Raw genomic sequence first — 25,684 nt, 5'->3', positions numbered from 1 at the left:
GTATTAATATGAGTTATGTAGTAAATACTGTATCTTAGTTTGTGGTCAGTCTGGTGTTATAAAATCAGACCCTCCATGCCACAGAGCCTGGTTCTTGTGAGAGCTGTTAAACAGTCTCCTTTCCACTCTGACACCTCTGCAAAAGGTCGCTCCCTCATCTCCATAATGACCGAGGACAAAGACGAGGCAGAGTGGATCAATAGGCGGCTCCGGCCCGTATCAGTGCGGACGCATTGATCCGCTGCTCAGAGAGAAGAAGGGCGATGAACCGAGCCGACAGATAGCTCACACTGTTTTTCTAAAGGCAGAGCAGACGAATGAAGGCTCGTCAACGTCTGCAAACACTTGATCTGAGCCCCCAAATCTAAGTCCTGAATCATGGAGACGGTTTGAGCCCCCAAATCTAAATCCTGAAACATGGAGACGGTGAGAGCCCCCAAATCTAAGTCCTGAAACATGGAGACAGTCAGAGCCCCCAAATCTAAGTCCTGAAACATGGAGACAGTCAGAGCCCCCAAATTTAAATCCTTAAACATGGAGTCGGTGAGAGCCCCCAAATCTAAATCCTGAAACATGGAGACAGTGAGAGCCCCCAAATCTGAATCCTGAAACATGGAGACCGTGAGAGCCCCCCTAATCTAAATCCTGAAACATGGAGACGGTGAGAGCCCCCAAATCTAAGTCCTGAAACATGGAGACGTTGAGAGCCCCCAAATCTAAGTCCTGAAAACATGGAGACAGTGAGAGCCCCCAAATCTAAATCCTGAAACATGGAGACAGTGAGAGCCCCCCTAATCTAAATCCTGAAACATGGAGATGTTGAGAGCCCCCAAATCTAAGTCCTGAAAACATGGAGACAGTGAGAGCCCCCAAATCTAAATCCTGAAACATGGAGACAGTGAGAGCACCCAAATCTAAATCCTGAAACATGGAGACAGTGAGAGCACCCAAATCTAAATCCTGAAACATGGAGACAGTGAGAGCCCCCAAATCTAAATCCTGAAACATGGAGTCGGTGAGAGCCCCCAAATCTAAATCCTGAATCATGGAGACAGTGAGAGCCCCCAAATCTAAATCCTGAAACATGGAGACAGTGAGAGCCCCCAAATCTAAATCCTGAAACATGGAGACAGTGAGAGCCCCCAAATCTGAATCCTGAAACATGGAGACAGTGAGAGCCCCCAAATCTAAATCCTGAAACATGGAGACAATGAGAGCCCCCAAATCTAAATCCTGAAACATGGAGACAGTGTGAGCCCCCAAATCTAAATCCTGAAACATGGAGACAGTGTGAGCCCCTAAATCTAAATCCTGAAACATGGAGACGGTGTGAGCCCCCAAATCTAAATCCTGAAACATGGAGATGGTGAGAGCCCCCAAATTTAAATCTTGAAACATGGAGACAGAGAGAGCCCCCCTAATCCAAATCCTGAAACATGGAGACAGTGAGAGCCCCCAAATCCAAATCCTGAAACATGGAGACAGTCAGAGCCCCCAAATTTAAATCCTGAAACATGGAGTCGGTGAGAGCCCCCAAATCTGAATCCTGAAACATGGAGACAGTGAGAGCCCCCCTAATCTAAATCCTGAAACATGGAGACAGTGAGAGCCCCCAAATCTAAATCCTGAAACATGGAGACGGTGTGAGCCCCAAAATCTAAATCCTGAAACATGGAGACAGTGAGAGCCCCCAAATCTAAATCCTGAAACATGGAGACAGTGAGAGCCCCCAAATCTAAATCCTGAAACATAGAGACAGTGTGAGCCCCCAAATTTAAATCCTGAAACATGGAGACAGTGAGAGCCCCCAAATCTAAATCCTGAAACATGGAGACGGTGAGAGCCCCCAAATCTAAATCCTGAAACATGGAGTCGGTGAGAGTCCCCAAATCTAAGTCCTGAAAACATGGAGACGTTGAGAGCCCCCCTAATCTAAATCCTGAAACATGGAGACAGTGAGAGCCCCCAAATCTAAATCCTGAAACATGGAGACGGTGTGAGCCCCAAAATCTAAATCCTGAAACATGGAGACAGTGAGAGCCCCCAAATCTAAATCCTGAAACATGGAGACAGTGAGAGCCCCCAAATCTAAATCCTGAAACATAGAGACGGTGTGAGCCCCAAAATCTAAATCCTGAAACATTGAGACGGTGAGAGCCCCCAAATCTAAACCCTGAAACATGGAGACGGTGAGAGCCCCCAAATCTAAATCCTGAAACATGGAGTCGGTGAGAGTCCCCAAATCTAAGTCCTGAAAACATGGAGACGTTGAGAGCCCCCAAATCTAAATCCTGAAACATGGAGACAGTGTGAGCCCCCAAATCTAAGTCCTGAAACATGGAGTCGGTGAGAGCCCCCAAATCTAAGTCCTGAAACATGGAGTCGGTGAGAGCCCCCAAATCTAAATCCTGAAACATTGAGTCGGTGAGAGCCCCCAAATCTAAATCCTGAAACATGGAGACAGTGTGAGCCCCCAAATCTAAGTCCTGAAACATGGAGTTGGTGAGAGCCCCCAAATCTGAATCCTGAAACATGGAGACCGTGAGAGCCCCCCAAATCTAAATCCTGAAACATGGAGTCGGTGAGAGCCCCCAAATCTAAATCCTGAATCATGGAGACAGTGAGAGCCCCCAAATCTAAGTCCTGAATCATGGAGACAGTGAGAGCCCCCAAATCTAAATCCTGAAACATGGAGACAATGAGAGCCCCCAAATCTGAATCCTGAAACATGGAGACAGGGAGAGCCCCCAAATCTAAATCCTGAAACATGGAGACAGTGAGAGCCCCCAAATCTGAATCCTGAAACATGGAGTCAGTGAGAGCCCCCAAATCCAAATCCTGAAACATGGAGACAGTGAGAGCCCCCAAATCTGAATCCTGAAACATGGAGACAGGGAGAGCCCCCAAATCTAAATCCTGAAACATGGAGACAGTGAGAGCCCCCAAATCTAAATCCTGAAACATGGAGACGGCGAGAGCCCCCAAATCTAAATCCTGAAACATGGAGACGGCGAGAGCCCCCAAATCTAAATCCTGAAACATGGAGACAGTGAGAGCCCCCAAATCTAAATCCTGAAACATGGAGACAGTGAGAGCCCCCAAATCTAAATCCTGAAACATGGAGACAGTGAGAGCCCCCAAATCTAAGTCCTGAAACATGGAGTCGGTGAGAGCCCCCAAATCTAAATCCTGAAACATGGAGTCGGTGAGAGCCCCCAAATCTAAGTCCTGAAACATGGAGTCGGTGAGAGCCTCCAAATCTAAATCCTGAAACATGGAGTCGGTGAGAGCCCCCAAATCTAAGTCCTGAAACATGGAGTCGGTGAGAGCCCCCAAATCTAAATCCTGAAACATGGAGACCGTGAGAGCCCCCCAAATCTAAATCCTGAAACATGGAGTCGGTGAGAGCCCCCAAATCTAAATCCTGAATCATGGAGACAGTGAAAGCCCCCAAATCTAAATCCTGAAACATGGAGACAGTGAGAGCCCCCAAATCTAAGTCCTGAAACATGGAGACAGTGAGAGCCCCCAAATCTAAATCCTGAAACATGGAGACAATGAGAGCCCCCAAATCTGAATCCTGAAACATGGAGACAGGGAGAGCCCCCAAATCTAAATCCTGAAACATGGAGACAGTGAGAGCCCCCAAATCTGAATCCAGAAACATGGAGTCAGTGAGAGCCCCCAAATCCAAATCCTGAAACATGGAGACAGTGAGAGCCCCCAAATCTGAATCCTGAAACATGGAGACAGGGAGAGCCCCCAAATCTAAATCCTGAAACATGGAGACAGTGAGAGCCCCCCAAATCTAAGTCCTGAAACATGGAGACAGTGAGAGCCCCCAAATCTAAATCCTGAAACATGGAGACAGTGTGAGCCCCCAAATCTAAATCCTGAAACATGGAGTCGGTGAGCATGCATACGCTCTGAAACGAGTCTGGAGTTACGGTGTTTACGGTGAATCTTAGAGGTGAAGTTTGAACGTTGCACCAGCAGGTTTCTAAGACTAAGACAGAGAGCATTCATGAGGTGAAATAAATCCTAAATCTGTCGACTAGCATTAAAATCATGGAGATTAAAATTCGAACATCCCCATGCAGAGGTTTGCTTCCTGAGATTGAACTCGTCTCCAGCTGATGTTTGAGTTTAAACACCTCTTTTAAACTGTTCTTCTAACTCAACACCTCTCTCTCGTTTTCTGCAGCTCCTGCTCACTTAAGTCTAAATATTCCACTCCTTAAAACTCCTTCTTTAGAATGACTGTACTGATGGATTAACAACAAATGTAATTCTGCCAGCGTCTCATCAGAAATGTTAAAAAAGAGCAAAACGTGACCGTCATCTCGTGGAAAAATAATAAAACATGGAGGCTGATATGTCGGATGTTGTGTCTCTGTAAATATAACAAAGAGTAAAGTCTGCACACGCTCAGTACGGAGGAACACTCCACCCGTGTTTGAGGCGTTCAGGTGCATTTTGTAACTCGGACACACGATGATCTAATTTCAGTTTTAAACTTGAGCGTGCCTTCTTGTTGGGAACCCCCCAGCATTAAAAAAGCCTGCAGTTCCTCAAGTGTCCACTTGGAGCTGAGCCCAAAGATAGAGGAATCCCAATTAACATCCATGTACATAAGCTCATTATTTACAGCAGAAATAAACCTGTTTACAGTCTAGTACGTGGGTCTCTACAGCTCATTAAGGCATGATTAAGGGCATGTCTGACTTGACTAAAAGGCGGGCACATAAACTCAGCCTCATTGTCTCCTGCCAGGTGAACCTGAAGTTAGGTTGAGTCCTAATTTCCAATATGGCGCCGACCATCGTTCAGCTTCAACACTCTGCAGAAAGCTCCGGGTGACGTCACTGAGACGGCGTCCATGTTTTCTGCAGCCTGAGGCTTCCATGAGGAGGGTCACGTTTAAACTCAACGAAACACATTCAGTAAAAAGTATTCTTTGAAACATGGAAATAAGTCCTAAAAGCATACAGATATCCTCACTCTGTAGTTCCCACACAGACCTTGAAAGCACAAACCTCAGTGATGTGTACTCCAGGAACACTGAATCTGCTGACTCATGTTGTGATAAAACAGAAAACAATGTGCCGGCAGCTAATTGAAACTGTGTGCTGAAATCCTTCCTCCCTCCTGCACCTCTCTTTACATCTCTGCCTGTTTCGTCACAAACATTCACCCCTGAGCTACAGATTAGCAACGCCGCCTCTTTGTGAAGCCGTACAAAGCCTCGGCAATTAAAGGCTCTTCTCTCGCTTAACAAGCTCTAATCCAGACATGCTTTTATTGCATTTGATTTTGCTCGCTGCTGGTGCCAAAACCGCTGAGAGACAGGGACCCGGCTCCTGCTCTAAGTGTAGCAATAATCAGAGAGGATTCAGACTCGCTCAGGTTCTGGCAGCTGTCACTTTCCCCGCCACGGATGGCAAACAAATTATTGTAAAAAAAACAAAAGAGCCCCAGAGAGAAGCCTGGATCCACCTATCAAACAACGGCAAATGGAAATTGTTTGGCAGCCCGACGCCGCGGCGATGCCAGGAATTGTGATTTAGAGGGAGAGTACTTGCTGAGACAACACGAAGCAGCGCTCTCTGTGCTGCATGTGTCTGACCCAGCATACATCCATTCAGACCTGTGGAAATGATTGAAAGCTAACTGGGAACAGATTGATAACTGGATGTAGAGCTGCAGGTGCGTGCAGGAAAATAGAAGAGTGTGTGTGCAGAGATAACAAGCAGGAGGAATCCTGTTCACACACACTTCTGCACAATAACCTGATCCAACTCTGAGCATCTGTACGGAGCGCAAACAACCTCATGCTTACGAACAGCAGTCATTAGCTCTCAGTGTTATATTCAGAATCATGTATTATTTATGGGTTAGAGCATTGTTTCACCAGCTTCCCAGTTTGGGATCAATTAAGCTCATCCATCCATCCGTCCGTCTATCCGAGCTCTGCAAGAGAAACAAGTCTGCAGGGCCCAGGGGGTGCAAAATCTGAAATCTTACAGAGAGCGTTAGACTAACTACTGCTGCAGATTTCTCACAGCACCTTTAAAAACAAAGATTTACACAAAGTAAGCTGACAGACGATGAAATAATCCAAACAACGTGAGAACCGAACAGAAGAAGAAGAGACGTCAGACAGCAAGGAATCCACTGATGTGATTCAACCAGACGCTGATACGATAACTGGACAATAACCGAGAGAGAGGGCCAAAGATGTGAAGTGATGTATGCATTAAGACATAGAAACAGAGATAGAGATAGAGCGATGTGAGCACTATGAGCGAGAGAATACATTAAGATGAGATTAATAATAGCCATAAAATGTTCAAGGGTAAAAAAGAACAACTCAGGATATAGAATAATCAAAAAACAAAAGAAGCAGGGCAGAAATAATTAATGAAGGAAATAAAATAAAAGCTGTGAAGGCAATTCAATTCAATGAATTAAGAGAAATAAAAAAAGGCTGAAAGGGAATCTGGAGAAACAAGGTCAGATAGATATTTTTTAAAAAGATTTAAAAGATGTCTCTGATTCTGCTCGACTCGTCTCCTCTCTCGCCTCAATCTTCAAAGTAAAGAAACCTTCATGGTCACCTTCAGTTTGAAGGAGTTGTGAGGAGACGTCAGCGTCATGGAAGAATTTCAGTGTCTATAAGACCTGCTCTCTCTCACAGAACTCGTACACCTGCTCATGTTACTGAACATGATTTCAAGCTATTAAAATAATCTACTCTCTCACAGGCTCTGAGATTAACGAGTCAAACATAATGTGTTGATAACTGTTGTGAGACGCATTGCATCACACAGACTGTACTTAACTCTTAAACTGCTGTTAGTCTTCATCAGCTGATCTGTTCTCATCCAGGGGATATGATTATCACAGCAGGAGAGCAGGTCAGTGTGGAGATTATTAATCTATCAACACAACTGAAAACACTTTGTTGTGTATGCTCTGCAAGCTTCAACAGAGACAGAGACGGCTCAGCCAATGCATTACAGGGAGGGAGGGATGAGGGCGAGTGTGTTTCTCTGCACAGCATGGCTCTCTCAGGTTGATGATGATGTTGATGTGATGTGTTTGCATCAAGTTTACAAATCCACAGAGGAAGGTTAAATGTTCAGAGACGTGTGAGGTCAGAGGTCAGAATAAAGGGAGATCAATAAGCCTCAACTTTGTCTACATTTAATCCTTAGATTCACGATAAAGGAAGTCTTTCGTTCGCCTCTCACCGATGATCCTCCATAAGAGGCTGAAGTGTCAGAGACGGAGAGCTCAAACTGTCTTCACTCAGTGAGTGACGGCTGCATATAAAGAAAGTTATTTTGGTGCATTGTCCCTTTAAACAGAAGTCTATCATTCTGGAGCTCACGGCTCTGCTGTGGTCTCCATGTAGGTCACAGGGACAGGTGTGTTTTCTGCAGCTGGTATAAACAGCAGCTGGTGTTTAATGCGTACCTGTGCATCGAAACATCAACACACTTTTATTGTCTGGTGTTCCTGACTTAAACTCGACAGTCTGGTGTTCTGCAGCCACTCCGTCAGCTCCACCGTGACCAACAGCTAGCCTCCATTTGTCACCTCTGATCCGTCCACCTCCCGTCCCCATCAGTCCCAGAGCTAGCAACATAACTGAACAAGATTCTCCCCGCTGATAAACTGCAACCAAACACAGCATGCAGCCTCGCCCGAGGACGAGGAGACGCTGTGTGACTCCATCCAGGGCCTGAGGGGACGCAGGAGGACGAGGAGGAGGAGGAAGGGGTGGAGGGATTCAGACAGATTGAGATGAAGGACAGGAGACAAATATGATAGGATGGGAAAATTAGGAAGCAAAGTCATTACTTAGGATGTGTCGGGAAGCCGGGAGCTAAGTAATCAGCGGCGGAGCGGCGTAAACGTGGAGGAGGAGGAGGCGGGCGTATACAAATGAGACGCTGACAAGCTGCAATCCAATTAGATGAAGAAATATGAGGCTGCCGCTCTGAGACGAGGGACCTATCAGCAGCTCGCAGCTTTGGGGAAGATCAAGCACTTCACCACCTCGGCTGCTTACTGCCGGCTAACGTGATGGATCACCTGACACGCTGAAGACACACACACACACACACACACACACACACACATACACACAGTAAACCCATCACGGCTCAGGCAGGATATGTTTTTATTTTCCATCTTGAGAAGTGGTGAGAGGCGGCTGTGGTGCCGTCATCTCCAGGACTGAGTGGATGGAGATTTATGAAAAACAGAACTTAAAGAAGAACGTGATTAAACACTCTTCATGTTGTTATTCAGCCTCAACAAAGAACAAAGACAAGACCATAAATAAGCATCAAGTTATGACTTAGAGACTCTTCAGAGCTCAGAGTGCTGAGATGTGAAGCTGACACGTTACTGCAGTTCCTCCAGTGTACACTAGAGTGTGTCTCCTGCAGTGAGTCAGTCCCCATAGAGCCCCATGTTCAAATGTGTTCAGTACTTGATTCTGATTGGCTGAAACCCGATAACAGAAGAAATAAACACTAGGGAAAACCTGATCACACACGACATATCAAATCAATCTGCAGAGAGGAGAACAGAATGGAACAGATCAAAGCAGAGTAGAATAGAATTGAACAGATCAAAGCAGAATAGAATAGAATGGAACGGATCAAAGCAGAATAGAATTGAACGGATAAAAGCAGAATAGAATTGAACGGATCAAAGCAGAATAGAATAGAACAGAACAGATCAAAGCAGAATAGAATAGAATGGAACAGATCAAAGGATAATAGAATAGAATGGAACAGATCACAGCAGAATCGAATAGAGCAGAACAGATCAAAGCAGAATAGAATAGAATGGAACAGATCAAAGTAGAATAGAATAGAATAGAATAGTATGGAACAGATCAAAGCAAAGTTGAATGGAGCAGAACAGATCAAAGCAGAATAGAATGGAATGGAACAGTTCAAAGCAGAATAGAATGGAACAGAACAGATCAAAGCAGAATAGAATGGAGCAGAACAGATCAAAGCAGAATAGAATAGAATGGAACAGATCAAAGTAGAATAGAATAGAATAGTATGGAACAGATCAAAGCAAAGTTGAATGGAGCAGAACAGATCAAAGCAGAATAGAATGGAATGGAACAGTTCAAAGCAGAATAGAATGGAACAGAACAGATCAAAGCAGAATAGAATGGAGCAGAACAGATCAAAGCAGAATAGAATAGAATGGAACAGATCAAAGGATAATAGAATAGAATGGAACAGATCAAAGGATAATAGAATAGAATGGAACAGATCAAAGTAGAATAGAATGGAACAGAACAGATCAAAGCAGAATAGAATGGAATGGAACAGATAAAAGCAGAATAGAATGGAATGGAACAGATCAAAGCAGAATAGAATAGAATTGAACAGATCAAAGCAGAAAAAACAGACCAGATCAAAGCAGCACAGAATAGAATGGAACAGATCAAAGCAGAATAGAATGGAACGGCTCAAAGCAGAATAGAATGGAGCAGATCAAAGCAGAATAGAATGGAGCAGAACAGAACAAAGCAGAATAGAATGGAACAGAGCAAAGCAGAATAGAATGGAATGGAACAGATCAAAGAATAGAACCTTCTGATTGGTCAAAGACAAATAACAACAGTAGTTAATTTGAGACAGCAAAAGCAACACCAGCATATTTATATACAACTAGAACAATAAAAAGCAAATGGGGGTAGGAAAATGATAATAGTAATAATAAAGACATCAGGTAGGTCTCATTCCATGGCAGCGCAGGGTTTATCAATTATCTTGCCTGATTTTAAAGTTTTTAACTCTAGTGAACATGTGAGTAATGTAATGTTTAGTAATAATCGTAGCCACAAAGTTTGATTCTCTCGTTGACTTTGCATAAAAACTCGTCAAACGCAGGATTTTCTTCTCTCAGAGCCAACAGGAAATCTTCTGCACAGTAAAAAAGAATGCGTGGAAATCTAAAAGGTAGAGTCCACAGGTGTTGAAGCCTCCAGCGTCACGGACGGTGTGATCACAGAAATGTGTGATGCAGTCAGAGCTCTCCAGACCGAGCTGCTGTGGGAGACTCGGAGGCAGAATGGAAACTGTGGTCACTTTCAGTGTCTCTACGGCTGTGTTCAGTAAGCACACACTGAGATCACACGGCCATTTAAAGCTCATCAGCGTCATTTGTCCATCCCAGAAATCTGGTTGCAGCTGGCGTGCAGAGAGAACCTTTAAACAGTGAATGTAGCTCTGACTCGGATCAACATCTATACCGTAAAGGACGAGGGGCCGTCTTTATTCGTTCTTTACTGCTGTTTGATGCAGTGGGATGAGCTGCTGCCTACAGGTCTTGATTTGTGGCCAGTTGCTACATTGCATTCTGGGATTTGTAGTATCAGGGGCAGTGGCTTCAGTGGGCTAGTTATGACAGATATTTGAAATTGTCTCGCGGTCAGATTCAACTGCATGCAGGGTTGAATGTGGTGAGTTTGACTTGTGTGCTTGATGGAGAGGTCAGCATTAAGGGCTTAAATGTTGTGCTCCTAGCCAAGGTTTTTAATGTGTATTTTCAGGGAATTCAGCTCAACTACATCAACACTGTTTACAAGAATAAAACCAATTAATTTCAGTGACTTTCAAATGAACTCATGCAGCATGTACAACGCTCTGAAACCTGTCTAATAGCTGGAGTAGAAGGTGAAGTCTTCCCTCTTCACTGTACTTTATGCATAAAATAACAACTCTGCAGCCGTTTGAATGTCACACTGAATCTGGACTGAGACTTTGTTGTCTTTCCTCCTCCTCCTATCTCCCCTGCCTTGTCCCTGCCACGTCCCTGCCTCTTTTATAAAATAATTCAAAAAAGCAATCTCCAGAAAAAGAAATTAAAGGGTTTTGGAGGACAGTTTGAAAAAAGGAAGGACAGGAGTGTGTGCAGAGACAGAGAAACCCCGCCAAGTTATTCCAAAGAGAAAGAGAAGAGATTCCATTTGGGGTTGCAGCAGCAGCAGCAGCAGCAGCAGCACAGTAATCCTCCTCCCTTCATTCACAACCCCCACCGTCCTCCACCCTCCGGTCCATAGCATGATGGAGCTGCTGTCATTAATTCTGTAGAATGGGGTGAAGATGAGAAAGGCGGCGAGTCACAATCTTCACAGCCACATATATGGAGTCTGGCCTCCTTTCATCTCCCCCAGACAAAAACACAAAGATACGATCTACTTTGCCTGAAACCCATTTCTCTGAACCATTAGGAGCTGAAATAGGGTCCTTCAGAGGACCTGTGGGCCCTGAATCATCAAAGCTCATGTATGTTTCCCAGTGATTCACCTGCATGAGTGTTTTCTGCTCACAAAACAGCGGGTGGAGCCCGGACAGGAGGTGGAGAGAGGGCCTGGATTTGATTCTCCTACAGAGTGAGAGATTTAAACTGTTTACTACGAGCTGCTCATGTGATGATACCAAGGAGTCCAACAACAATGTGTCCTATTTTTACTTTCTGATAAAATACATACAAGTTATCTTTTTAAAACAACAGCTGTGAATAATTTCTAACGCCAATCAGGGTTTTCACTGTGACTGACACCGACAGCAACACTTACTGGTTAACACGAGGGGATAATTAAAACTCCTGTGAGGACTTTCAACGAGTTATTTATGATGACGCCAAGGGCCGGAAATTAGATTTCAAAGGTGCAGAATAAAGCTAGTCTGTAATTTGTCACCTGTTCTTTCACCTTTAATTTAAAGGGCACTAACAGAGTCCGGAAACCTGCACAACACCTCACAGCAGGATGTGACAAACACATGTGATCACCTCTCAGTCCCTCAAGGAATCTAAATAATTCCATGTTTAGTCAATCAATCAATCAATCAATCAATCAATCAATCAATCAATCAATCAATCTTTATTTAAATCACAACAAACGTTATCTCAAGACTCTTTTACAAACAGAGCAGGTCTAGACCACACTATGTCAAATTATGAACAGAGACCCAACTTCAAGACAGGGTAAGACTCAGTCTGACCCCACCTTAATCCATCATGAGCATTGCACATCTCAGGCAGAACCAGACTCATGTTAGACAGCCATAGTCGTCTCATAGCTGATGAATGGTCACGGTCCACAGGACGGTTTATCTAAGGAGCTAGCTGGAGCTAAATGTCTTCCGGAGGAGATCAGGACTGAGTCTGTGATCTCTTTTAAATATCTTCTTAAAACACACTTGTATCGCAGAGCCTTTCCTGATTTTACCTGATTTTAATTTTGATTTTACTTGATTTTAACAGTTTAAAATCTATATATAAATATAACAACAACAACAACAACAACAACAACAACAATAATAATAATAATAATAATAATAATAATAATAATAATAATAATAATTATTATTATTATTACTATCATTATTGTTATTATTATTATTAATAATTTATTTATTTAATTTATTTAATGTATTATTATCATCATTATTATTATCATTATTATTATTTATTTATTTAATGTATTATTATAGTTATTTATTTAATTATTTTAATCAATTCATTATTATTATTATTATTATTATTATTATTATTATTATTATTATTATTATCATTATTATTATTATTATTATTATTATTATTAATATACGATCGACATGCCGAGCCAGAGAGCCCCAACAAGCCACCATGAGATTTTTGTTGCCTGGAAACATCCCACAAAAGGGAGGACTAATGAAAATTTGCCTTTAAGCAATCTGGGCGTGCATTTAAACTTGTCTGAATGTCACTTCTTGCACATTCTCCCTTTTTCCAAATCATCAATTCTTCATGATGAGAGTTTCAATTACAGTGATGAGGAAGAAAAACGTCATGTTTTAATCAGAAAACTTTGCTTTCAAGGTTGCATATACGTTTAGAATGTTTTCCACTAATGTGCACTGTCACCTTGAACAGCAGCAGCAATAAGAAACCAGAGTGGAGCTGTATGTCTCTCCTCATGAGCAGCACACATATAGACATGCAGTCTGCAGAGAGGGAGAGAAACAGCAAAAATAACCTCTGAATCAATACCAGGCGGGTTTAGAAGTGCTGCCATTGTTCCCGGGGAGGGGAGAGAAAAAAGGGAACAGAGTGGTTCTCGCAGCCTTGAAGCCCGCTCTATTTCCACCGCTGAGAACGCCGCCGATGTTCCACACGGCTGCCCACCTTCACCAAACTGACAGCCACAAAAATGAGTGTTTACTGCTCTCCGGCGGAGCAAGATAAGCCCACAGATGGGCCTCTCCACTCCAACAGGTCGAGAGGAGAGCCATCTCAGAGAGGCAGAGGGCTAGATGAAGGAGATGAGGGGGGCCGGGGTGAAGGAGAGGAAGAGGAGGAGGAGGAGGAGGGGGGGGGAGCAGATAGGGAGATTCAGAAAGCAACTGGCAACATCTCAACCAGTTCAACAAGGTGTGAGAGCTCTGGATGGAGACACAGTTATCATGTTGGAGCACGCTCTCTGCTGTAAGCTGCACATTATCTGCTGTGTGGTGCTCCAATACTACTACAATACCAGGACTACAGCACCGTTACACACAGGACTACAATACCATTACACACAGGACTACAGCCTGTTACACACAGGCCAATAACACCGTACACACAGGACTACAGCCTGTTACACACGGGACTACAGCCCGTTACACACAGGACTACAGCCCGTTACACACAGGACTACAGCCCGTTACACACAGGACTACAGCCCCCCACAGCAATGTTACACGCAGGACTACAGAAACGTTACACACAGGCCTCATTTAGAGCGCACTGAGCTGCAGGAATGAAGGATTCATATATTACACTACACTAAGATGTAAAATCTAATCTATGCACACTCTGCAAACTATCAGGACAAGTAAGGAAAATGTGCAGAAACAATCATCTGAATGTTTAACTCATACACTGATCAATATTTGAATTAAGGCAAAAGTTAAAGATAGAACAACCCAGAGACAAAGGTCAGTATATGTTCAGGATTTTAGGATTTTAAACACTCAGAATGACGTCATTATTCTTCAGTTAAACCTTCCTCAGCTTCCTGTTGTTACTCTGCTTGAACCCTCTGAAAAACACCGACATCCTGCTGCATCTTGTTCGTGACTGCAAGTCCGAACTCTGCAAGGCTGAATCTGTTTTTATGTTTTCAAGGTTGCATCCAGATTAATTCTGGAGAGTCTGATAAACAGAAGCAACAAGGGAAAGGAGAAAATAAAACTATCCAACCAGATTTCTGTGTGTGCGTCTGAGTCTGTAAGCTCCAAACACTTAGATTAGATTTAAATGGTCTTTGGAGTGACTCCTGATGTTCTGCTATGCAACATGTAGAACAAATGGTGTGTTGCCAATGTCCATACTTCCATCTTCGAGGCTTAGTTGACAGCATGCATGAAGCAGTTTGATTACTGATACCTGAGCACAAAAACCTGTTTCTTCTTGCAATACAAAAAATGCTTGGATAAGGCGTGGCAGTCTAAGAACACGCCCCTTATACGGAGGCTGTGGTCCTTGTCACAAGGTCCGGGGGTTCGACCCCTGGCCTTGATCATTTGCTGCATGTCTTCCCCCACTCTGTAGCTGTCCTATCAAAATAAAAGGCAAAAATGCCCAAAAATATAACTTATGATAAAAATAAAGAGTGGATAATCTGCCTTAAAGACAGTCTGAGTGTAGATTCATCTGTTTAGAGGTAATTTTATAAATATTAAAACGAAGCAACCATCAATAAAATATCACCACAAGAAAGATTACGGGATAAAACACGAAGGACCTGATTCATGAAGGTCTGCACCGCTCAGCTTCTGCATGAGACCAACACACATCTGATTTACACATGCAGCAAAAACTGAACCGTGTTTCAGGCGTTTAACTTCGGCTAAATGTTCCACTTTCTATGCAAAGGAAGCTCGGTGCAGAAAACATCTTGTTCTCAAACACCAGCGCAAAAAGCAAGGTGCAGTTAGAGGGAAATTTTACCGTCTGCAGAGAGCTGGTGGTCACTGTACTGCAGGATGCTCAAACTTTGCAGTGATCATGACAACAGTACCACCTCTGTCCGACCTAAAACCAGGATCTGCATGTGGACAGATTTGAGAGTGGAGATGCTGACAGCTCATCCCCGCAATCAGATGCAAAACAAGAGCAAACTGCATGAGCTGCAGAACTAAACGTCTGTTTCTGTGTTTGGATATCAAACAGCTTTCAGCTTTGCTGCCCCTATGGCATGGAACGCTCTACAGACTTCATTGAAACTCTCTGAACTTATGACTCTTGGAGCCTTCCGTTCTATCCTGAGGGACAGACAGCATGAGAGCACTGAACAGTGCCTGTGTTTTAAACCTTAAATTATTGTTTGTTGTTTTGTTACAGCTTCCACTCCTCTTATTCATACTGTAAAACACTATGTATTTATAAAGTGTACGTTTTAATTTGTGCTGTCATTTTCGTGTGACTGTTTTGTGACATGTGCTGCTGACCTCTTGGCCAGGTCACCCTCGTGAAAGAGATCCTGATCTCAATGGGTTTTACCTGGTTAAATAAAGGTTAAATAAAAAATACCACTGACACGGCGTGCTGTGTGAAGTGGAGAGACAGCAGAGGCCGTGTTGAGCAGTGTGTAGTACATTCAGCAGCTGCAGTCCGATCTGAGTGAGTTCCTCCTGAGGGTTAAAGCAGTGGGTTGTAATCTCAACAACAAATATATAACTGTTAATTCATTCTTGCAGCAGAATATTAAAGATATTTGCCCACGATGTGTAATTGAAGAACTGCTCCTTTAAAAAACGATGAGGAGAGTTTTAACCTGAAGCCATCAGAACATGCAGCGGGGGGGGAGCTGCCCTCAGATGTGCTCGTAGCTGTTGGAGGAATCAGGCAGCCTGACAAGTGTGAAATTTGACTGAAGCTGGTGGAGTGGAACGGAAAGGACTGTCAACACGCTGTGACTCAGAGCGCGGGTGGGGGCGGGGCAGAGGAGGAAACACTGCTGCTGCAAAGACCTCTGAACTTAACGTAGGAAGGGACACTGGCGGCGGCGCGGGCACTCAGCGGGAAAATAAGCCCATACGCCGATGTCTCACAACGTTTGGGTCTGGTTTCAGCAGCAGGAGTGGAGGCGATCCTTGATTTCCCGAGTGCAATCTTTAATCAGTGGAGTGTGAGAGGAGGACGGCCGCAGGGATTCATCTCACAGAAACACAAACAAACAGAACGGTGGGATGTTTCCTGCTGAATTTAACCGTCATGTCTGACTGTAAGCGTTAAGAGTTTGTTTAGAAGAGGGAGTATCACGCCCCGCGTGATTAAAATACTCCCCCACTAACCAATCTGAAAATAAGTGCAGCCACCAGAATAATCCAAATATTTAAATGCAGCTCACAGAGTGGGCGGCTTCTGATCCGCAGACAAAGAAAAGGGGAAAGCTTCATTTAGGTTAGCCCGTCAGGATCAAGTGTGCCGCTTCCCATCCTGTCTTATCAGGCCATCAGACCCGAGCAGAACTACCTGACGATTCCACCGACACACAGGAGATAACTGACAGCTGATTCAATCGCAGATGGGCAGGCAATCTCGCCCCCCTCGAGTCCCTCATCTCGCCGCGACAGGCAGCCACACCGAGGGGAGATAACAGAAAGGGAAGCAGAGGAGAGAAGCCCTGCTGCAGCCTGCGAGGACACATTTCTCTCTCTACAGTAACAGGCCGCTTTAATCACACGCTGAAGGAGGAGATACAGACGAAACCAAACCAGAGAAAAGATGCAACAGCTGCAGCAGAAACAACAAACACGGCGTTTAAAGAAGAGAGGAGCTGTGTGTGAAAACCTGAATGTGTTTCTGCCTCTTATTGTTCCAACACGCTGCCAAACATCTGCAGTCTGAAGAGCAGCTGCTGGAGGAGCTGGGTTTAGTTTCTGATGTGAAAAGTGTTTTCAAGATGATGCGGTCCAAAGTAAGTGGGAGTGTTTGGCATCAGAGGGAAATGAGAGGAGGGGGATTCTTCATTTTTATTTTGGCATTTTAAGAATAAAGTTCTGCTTCAGTGTTTGAGCCGAACATTTAAGAATGAAAAGATTTTTATGATGAAAAGTCCAAATGAAGAAATATAAAATAATGCATCTTATTCTTCTGCTTGTCACAAAAACTGCACGTTCAAGAAGTCTAAAACATCTTGAATTTGTGCCTCACATACCTCTTTTCCACTGAGGCAGTTTCATGGCCGGTTTGGAGCCAGTGCTCAATTGAGAACTGTTATTTCCTGTTTTGACTTCGAGTGAACCGGCTACCGACCGGGAAAACTGGTTCCAGAGCGGCTCCAACTCTTTGCTGGACTAGAACCACGACCCACTTATGTCAGGGGCGAGGGGCGGGGTTGCCTTGATCAAAAACACAAACCAAACGTGTTTCCTCCATTGTCCTGCAGCGGAAAAATCAAAGATATTAATGGATCCCAAGACAAAGCAGCGGTCGACCAAGGAGACAAGCTGCCGTTGTCCGCCATTGTTGTTGTTGAGAGGGAAAGTTTGTGCTATCCCTGCTGGGAAAAGCGGTCACGTAAATCTTTTTTTTCTTTTTTTTTTTTTTTTTTTTTTTTTCTTTCTTTTCTCTTGTCTGCATATATATTTCTGGTTTGTGTCATGTTTGTCACAAACTGTCAAATATTAATGCAATTTATTCTTGCAGCAAAAGAAAAGAAAGAAAACCTTTTTCTTCTGTGCTTGTGACTGTGTGCATGAGACCATCACCATCCCTCTTAGAACTCTGGCCTATCTTTTATTGGCAGCTAATATCATGTTCTGTAAAAGAGGGCGTGCACACCTAGGTGGACCAAAAAAAAAATAAGAGAAAGTGAAAGAAAGATTACATAATGATATACAAAGGGACAGGGAAAGAGAAGGAGAGAGAGACCTAACACACTTCGATGGAGAGGGACCATCTCACCATGATGCCAAAAAAAATCAGGGGCCAATCCCCCCTGCCCCCCCAGACGGCCTGACCACTCCCCCCCGCCACGCCCCCCACCCACGCCCTGCGACTGATGGACCAGGCCGCGGGGGCATGGAGGGACACCCCAATGGCTGCCGTAGTAACACCCCCCCCAGCTGCGCACTACCCCACTCCCCCAAGAGGACCGCGAGGGAACCCCGGGGAAACCCGGCCCCGAGGGCAGCCGCGGACCAGGCCCCCACAGGGGAGGGGGCAGCAGGGGGACGGAGGGTGACAGGGACACCAGCCACCCACCCAACCTCGATGGACCCCCAACGAGTAGGGCCGAGCCAAACACTAAGGCCCCGCCAAACCTGATCTGTGTGTGTGTGATATGATTTGAATTTTGTTTTGTTTGTTTTTTTGTTGTATGCATGTTTGCTAGTGAGGTGGATTAAAATAGGGGGGGCAGGATGGGAGGCGGGAGAGAGGGGGGAGAGCCGTAGTGCACTACTGCATCACAATCCGCCGCCCCCCCCCCCCCGTATAAAACCCGCCCGCGGTCACGTAAATCTGACGTCATGACGTGCCTCTTCCACAGGCTTGGGCGGGCAGAAAAACAAACGGGTACCGTGTTGGTTCATGAGTTCAACCATCTCCGAACCAGCGCGAGCACCAGCCCGGAAATACAACCCGGTTCATGTTGGTGGAAAAGAGGAAACAGTAAGAAGACTCCTGGTTCAGTTTGCATGCTCTCCTAGTGCACGTGAGTTCTCTGCAGCTTCCTTCTGCAGTCCAAAAACACGCTCGTCAGGTTGGTGGCGGCTTGCAGGTGTGAATGTCTCTATCTCTGCCCTGTGATTGGCTGCTGACCTGTGCAGGTGTGCCCCTCTTCGTCCCCGCTCACAGCTTGAACAGCCTGATGTGTTTCCCTCCGTCTCCTCCTCGGCTGATATCCTCCTCTCACTCGACATCAGCTGCTCCGACATCATCTCTAATTCCTGCCTGCAAACTTTTGGGTCCAGCTCAAGAAAGCAAACACAATTACCAAATCAATTATGTTCCGCTGATTACTCTTGATTTATAATTACCGAGCCGAGGCTCGCTCTGCGCTTTAACATTAATTCAATAAGCTTGTTTGTGCTCTGTGCTGGCTTGCAGCAGCTGATTGGCTGTTGGAAGGCGTTGCAGGTGCAGGTGCAGGTTCAGGTTCAGGTTCAGGTGCATGTTGTCGGCCTGCTATGTCTGTCTGATAGAGAGGAAGGAGTCCGGTTAAACAAAGTCAGAGGGACAGACAAGCAGTCTGAGTCAGCTCAGCAGGACGTCTGACCTGCAGGGCAGCGCCGACACGAGAACGACGAGGAGACACAAACACATCCTGCTGGGGGTCAGAGCTTTACAACAGATGCTCAAACAGGGGCAGAGACGGAGGCTTCACCTGGTACAGACAGGTGTTTATCAGGATGCAGGCACATATTTCACATGTGAAGATATAACAGTTCAACATCTCAGACAGCTTTGAGACGATGCAGCAGGGAGGAAAGGACAGGGAGTGTTTTCAGTCGACTCCTTCAACGACAAAATATCAGGTTAATTTTCAAGACATGGTGCTGCAGAGAAGCAGGAGAACTGTCTCCTGAACAATGTGGGGACTATGGAGAGTGATCTTATGACTAAAGGTCTTCTACGTTTGCAGTTTAGAACCAGAATCTGGTTGATTGGAAAGTGAATTTACAAAAACAAGGAATTAGTTTGAATGTTTCCTGGAGCAAAAATAATTAAACACAGGAGTAGAATAAAAAGAGAGAAAGAGATTCTGCATGACGAAAAAATGCAGAATCTGTAGATGCAGGATCGGATTTTGATTTTGGAAGCGTGCAAGTAGCATGTTTAATGTTTCAGCTGAAACAGTCCATGAGGATAGAACAGAGACCTAAAAACAATCAGTGTTCAGTCTCTCTCAACAGATATCTGCATGCACGTCCTGTCAACAACACGCTCTCAGACGTCCTCTCTCATCTTCATCTTCATCTTCACTCTCATGTCTGTAGTTTCCGTCGGATCTTAAAGGTGACATATTATGCTCTTTTTCATCAATATATATTGGTCTAAGAGGTCCCCAAAACATGTCTTTAAAGTTTATGGCTCAAAAAAACACTTTGAAATCAGATTTTGGTCTGCCTGTTAACCCCTCTTTTTCAGCCCTGCTCAGAACGAGAATGAGCTCTCTGACCACGCCCCCTCCGGAAGTGGGTGTGGCCTCTACTGTCCAGCACGTTGATCTAATGTTTACATGTTGGCTGCTCACAGACCTGCGTTACTTCAACCCTCTGAATCTGATCCAGAATCTGATCCCGACGGAGAGGCGCCTGCAGCAGGACCTTTCTGAACCATTGGTCACAGATTTAGTGTTTCTTGTTGTTTTATTCGTCAGTATGTCGACGTGTGTCTTGGTACACAGTGACGAACATGTAGCTATGTGGCTATGCTAACTAGCACTAGCACTTTTCCATGATAAATAAAAATCATCCACTAGATCTTCAAATCTGCAGACGTGGGGAGTAAAACCGACCTTTGTGTTTATTAAGACAGCCTACAACTAGCATGCCTCCCTCCTAAGCTCCTTGTTAGCACATGTGTGCAGGGAATGAAAAACAGAGGAGGGGTTGAGTTGTATTTTATACAGTCTATGGGCTGAACAAGCTCCAAGCTCTGACTCCGTTACAGACCGGATATTGTTGTGACGTAACAAAAACACTGAAGTCTGAAACGGCTGGTTTCACACACATTTACAGAAAGGTGGAGAAATCAGAACAGAAGGGCAGAATAGATTCTTTTCATTCTCGGGGGGTTTGTAGACATGCCAGGGAAACATATTTCAGGTAGAGAACCATTAAAAAGTTGATTTTGCATGATATGTCACCTTTAAACAAAAGTCACCCTCAGAAAAGGAAGTCTCGGCCAGGTGTTTTTACTTGCTCACTGCTCCATGCATCATCATCAGATCTTAGCTGATTATTTCTGAGATTGTGTCCGACCGATCCTTGCAGAGCTTCAACCTTCACTGATCAAACATTATGGGATGCCTTTGTGGAGAGGACAGGAGGATGAATGAAGTCGGCAACAGGGAAGAGAGAGTGGGAATGACATGCAGCAAGGTCAACACACATGGGACTTTGAAAGTCCGTGCCACTGCAGCCAGAGTTTTCGGTGGTACTGTAACGTTTGGTCTGTATGCACTAGCTGCAGAAATGAGCTCAGAGTTCGGACTGAAGCTCCGTCTGTATCCGTATGATGCAGATAAACAACCTCAGATATAAAACAACACCACCACGGTCCCGCTGTGTCTCTCTCCTCCTCTACCTGAGAGAAAAAGATCATTTATGAAAAACTCCTTCAGATTTATTCCAGATCTCCCTGAGTTATTCATCCTCCTCTCCCTTTGGTTGGCTCTGGCCTCGGCTTCTTTTGCATTCACAGAGGAGGTCACGATCAATAATTTATCAAATACATAATCCATCAGCAGCAGGGGACGCTCTCGCATGGATCACCCACCATGAAGGTCTCAGGTTGGGTTTCCTCCTCAGACTGTCAGCGGCTCAGACTCGGTTCACGATGTTTCACACGCTGGACTCCAGAAAACTTTACGAGACTCACTTTTTAAAATATTACCAGAGCAGCATCAATACTTCTTTACAACATCACATCAACTTCTACAAGCGTTACCCTGCAGTTCATCTGAAGACGAAACTGTGAGGACATTCAGCATTCATTGATCAACACTGCTAGGGAGATTTGACCAATCAGAGTCAAGTATTCATCACACATGGGTGATAAATGTTTAACAGGGTCGCTGTCGGACAACCAAACTATGTTTTTCATGAAGAAGATTCTCAATAAGTGATGCATTTAACACTTAACAGACACAAGGACGCCGAAGTTTATGACTAAAAATACAAAAAATAATCTGCATCAAGATATGACATAATATTTTGTCCACAGGGGGCGCCAAAATCAACAAAAACCTGCTGGTCCAAACAAAGGCTTTAAGTCTCAATGTAGAAATAAGTGGTTAATTAAAGCAACATATCAGATTAAATATCCTAATGATGTCTTCTTTAAGTCTCAAGTTTAATCTTGGGTAACACTTTACAATAAGGGTCCCTTAATTAGCATTAGTTAATGCATTATTAAGCATTAAGTAACAGTTTAATAATAGTTTAATAATCATTACAATGTATTACCTAACATTAACTAACACATTAGTTAGTGCATTAATAAGCAGTTAATTAATGTCCACTGCTCAGAGTTAATTAATACATTATTAAGCATTAATAAAAGTTACAAAACTTAATTAGTTAACCATTAGTGAATGCTTTCTGGACCCTTATTGTAAAGTGTAACACATGCATCACTTAAGTAACACATTATAAATGCTAAACTGCCTCATTAGCATCAGCATAAGCATAAGCGTGTGCATCACTTTTAAGTGTCCTCTGGAAACACTTCTGTTGTGTTGCTGTCTATTTGCAGCGCGTTTTTCTAATGTATTGTGTTGTGGTCTTTGCATCGCGTTTTCTAAATGCTGTGCATGTGTTGTCAAATTGATGAAGATGTTTTCTTAATTTGCTTGTGTTTTGTCTTTTTGCATGTGTTTTCTTAAGTTGCAGTGCTGTGAGCTCTCAGGGCCACCGTACTTCTCTGTGCCAGTTGAGATGTTATCTGTGATTATCTGTTTTATTCTAAATAAAATGTGTTGAATTCTTTACATGTGTTGCTTCAACTACATTTCAACTCATTTTGCTTCAGCGTATGTGTTACCTAAGGGATACATGTGTTACACTTTACAATAAGGGTCCAAAAAGCATTCACTAATGCTTAATTATGGTTAAGTAATGCTTATGAGGCAGTTTAGCATTTATAATGTGTTACTTAAGTGATGCATGTGTTACACTTTACAATAAGGGTCCAGAAAGCATTCACTAATGGTTAACTAATTAAGTTTTGTAACTTTTATTAATGCTTAATAATGTATTAATTAACTGAGCAGTGGACATTAATTAACTGCTTATTAATGCATTAACTAATGTGTTAGTTAATGTTAGGTAATACATTATAACGATTATTAAACTATAATTAAACTGTTACTTAATGCTTAATAATGCATTAACTAACGCTAATTAAGGGACCCTTATTGTAAAGTGTTACCGAAGCTTGTTCTAGGTGCTTTTAAAATCCTGTTTGGTCTCACGGACAAGCTCACAAAGTCGAGCAATGATGTCTCAAAATGTGTTGAATTTAACACGCCTGCAACAAGACACAGATCTCGAAAGGAAAGTCAATAACAATATTTTTGATTACTGGACACAAAAATCTTGTTTTCTTCAATATTGAGCAAAAATCTGATGTGGTTCTTTTTGTTAATCCAAACTACGACCTTTCTACCGTAGCTAACGGAGATCTTTTGGTGCCTAAATGCAGCAAACTCATTTAAGAATGATATAATCATGTTTGTGTAAATGTTACCAATGCATTTTATCTCATACGACAACCTTTTCCTGATCCTGAAGAAGTCTATATTCCAAAACCTTTAAGGACCTGCTGCTCCTTCCTCCTCTCTTGTGCATGTTGCTTCAGCATCAGTCCTCGGTTTGTCTCATTAAGGAAGCAGGACGTGTTCCTCGTCTGACTTTTTTTGTCTGAGTCTGAGAGTGCAAGAGTGTTACCCCTCTCAGTCTTAATGCACAAACATGCCTAAGTTCCATGAAGCTATGCGACGCTAACGCTGTGAGTATTGACCTGAGCGTTGGATGCGGGAGGTAAAGCGGTTCATGTTGCAGCTGCTCAGAGAGGAAAGTAAAAACAAACATCCTCCTCCTCCTCCTCCTCCTCCTCCTCTTCCTCCTCCTCCTCTTCAATGTCAGTCACAGGAGAAGGACACACAGGTACATCACAATGTGAGAGGAGGAGGAGAAGGAGGAGGGAAATGTAGATGAGTTTCAGGCTGAATAAATAATTCAGATTGCAGCATCAGCACGGAGCATTTTTATGAAGCCTCAGAAGACAAGGTGACACCTGTGAGGAGAGAAAAACACCTTCGTCTCCTTCATTTACGGAGAGAAGCTGAAGTTTTGTTTTTCACTCCTGAAACATAAAGAACGCTGCAGCGGGAGAAATCTCTAACAGCTAAAACGAGGTCAGAGAGAAAACTTCAGACTTAAATATTCCCTCCGTCCTGAGATGAAGACGAGCAGAGCGTTGGTGTGATGTGGATCAGGAGTGGAGAGCTCTTCAGATCAGACGCAGACTCAGGACGCGGGAGCTGATAAGCTGATTGATTTGGAGCGATAACTCAGCTGAGAGATGACCTGCACAGATGTGAGACTCGTGCACATCCAGATGTTTATTTAGACACTAAACAAAGACGGCGTCACCTCAGAGTGATGACCGGGGCCTTCAGGCGCGCTCTGGAATCAAGGTCGGCTGTGTTTAAGATCACTAACACCTGCTCAGACTATGAAGGAGGTTAATTGATCAAACTCTACATGCAAACACCAAACCAGGGACACGTGTTTCAGATTAGCTGTGCAGAAACACTCAGGTAATAAAAATGTGTTCAACTGCATCAAATAAATACAGCAAGATTGATTATTGGACATCATTTAAAGAAGATCATCGTGCAGAAATGGTCAAAGCAAACTCTGCAGGCCAGCTGAGTTCATGTTCACTCGCAACACTAACTGAAAACATCCAAATAATGTTTTATGAACATGAATATGTTCAATAATAATGTTGGCAGACATTTTTTTATAACCAGTTGATCTCCAAAGTCATTACAAGTTGTGCAGACTTTCCTCTGGAGATCATGATTGTACATAAACAATGTAAAGTTGAGCAGAAAGCTCAGCTCTGTAGTAGGGGTGGGCATTTTGAGTCGAAATACTATTCGATAATGATTGGCATCTATTCGACGATTATTTGAATAGATTCAGAAACAGAGTAAATTTGCTGCGACCGTCGCAAATGTTTTCTTCTTCTTTTGATATTTAATGCAGATTGAATTCTTCTTTTAGCAAACAGTTTTAAAGGTGACATATCATGCAAAATCGACTTTTTAATGGTTCTCTGAAATATGTTTCCCTGGCATGTCTACAAACCCCCCGAAAATGAAACAAATCCATTCTGCCCCTGTTCTGATTTCTCCACCTTTCTGTAAATGTGTGTGAAACGAGCCGTTTCAGACTTCAGTGTTTTTGTTACGTAACAACAATATCCGGTCTGTAACTGTAAGTCAGAGCTCGGAGCTTGTTCAGCCCATAGACTGTATAAAATACAACTAAACCCCTCCTCTGTTTTTCATTCCCTGCACACATGTGTGCTAACAAGGAGCTTAGGAGGGAGGCATGCTAGTTGTAGGCTGTCTTAATAAACACAAAGGTCGGTTTTACTCCCCACGTCTGCAGATTTGAAGATCTAGTGGATGATTTTTATTTTTCATGTAAAAGTGCTAGCGCTAGTTAGCATAGCCACATAGCTACATGTCGTAGCTGTAGCTGTAGCTGTGTACCAAGACACACGTCGACATACTGACAAATAAAACAACAAGAAACACTAAATCTGTGACCGATCCTTCAGAAAGGTCCTGCTGCCTTTCTGGCAAAGGTCGGTTTGACTCCCCACGTCTGCAGATTTGAAGATCTAGTGGATGATTTTT

At 43.7% G+C, this 25,684-nt stretch overlaps 1 protein-coding gene across 1 annotated transcript in view; it reads right to left on the bottom strand.

The window, feature by feature from the left end:
- The window catches only part of LOC117825636 (seizure protein 6 homolog), a 163,761-nt gene extending 160,407 nt beyond the window's left edge, over positions 1-3,354 (bottom strand). Inside the window, exons 1-2 of the mRNA XM_034701549.1 lie at positions 3,127-3,354; positions 2,541-2,721 (exon numbers count right to left, since the gene is read on the bottom strand). Of these exons, the coding sequence (XP_034557440.1) occupies positions 2,541-2,721; positions 3,127-3,354 (409 nt within the window). The remainder of the gene's footprint in view (positions 1-2,540; positions 2,722-3,126) is intronic.
- Between the last annotated feature and the right edge of the window lie 22,330 nt (positions 3,355-25,684).

The sequence above is a fragment of the Notolabrus celidotus genome, chromosome 14 (genome assembly GCF_009762535.1).
Source record: "Notolabrus celidotus isolate fNotCel1 chromosome 14, fNotCel1.pri, whole genome shotgun sequence".
NCBI classification, from domain to species: Eukaryota; Metazoa; Chordata; class Actinopteri; order Labriformes; family Labridae; genus Notolabrus; species Notolabrus celidotus.
The sequence above is the reverse complement of the archived record's forward strand: the minus strand, read 5'-3'. Positions and strand labels throughout refer to the sequence as shown.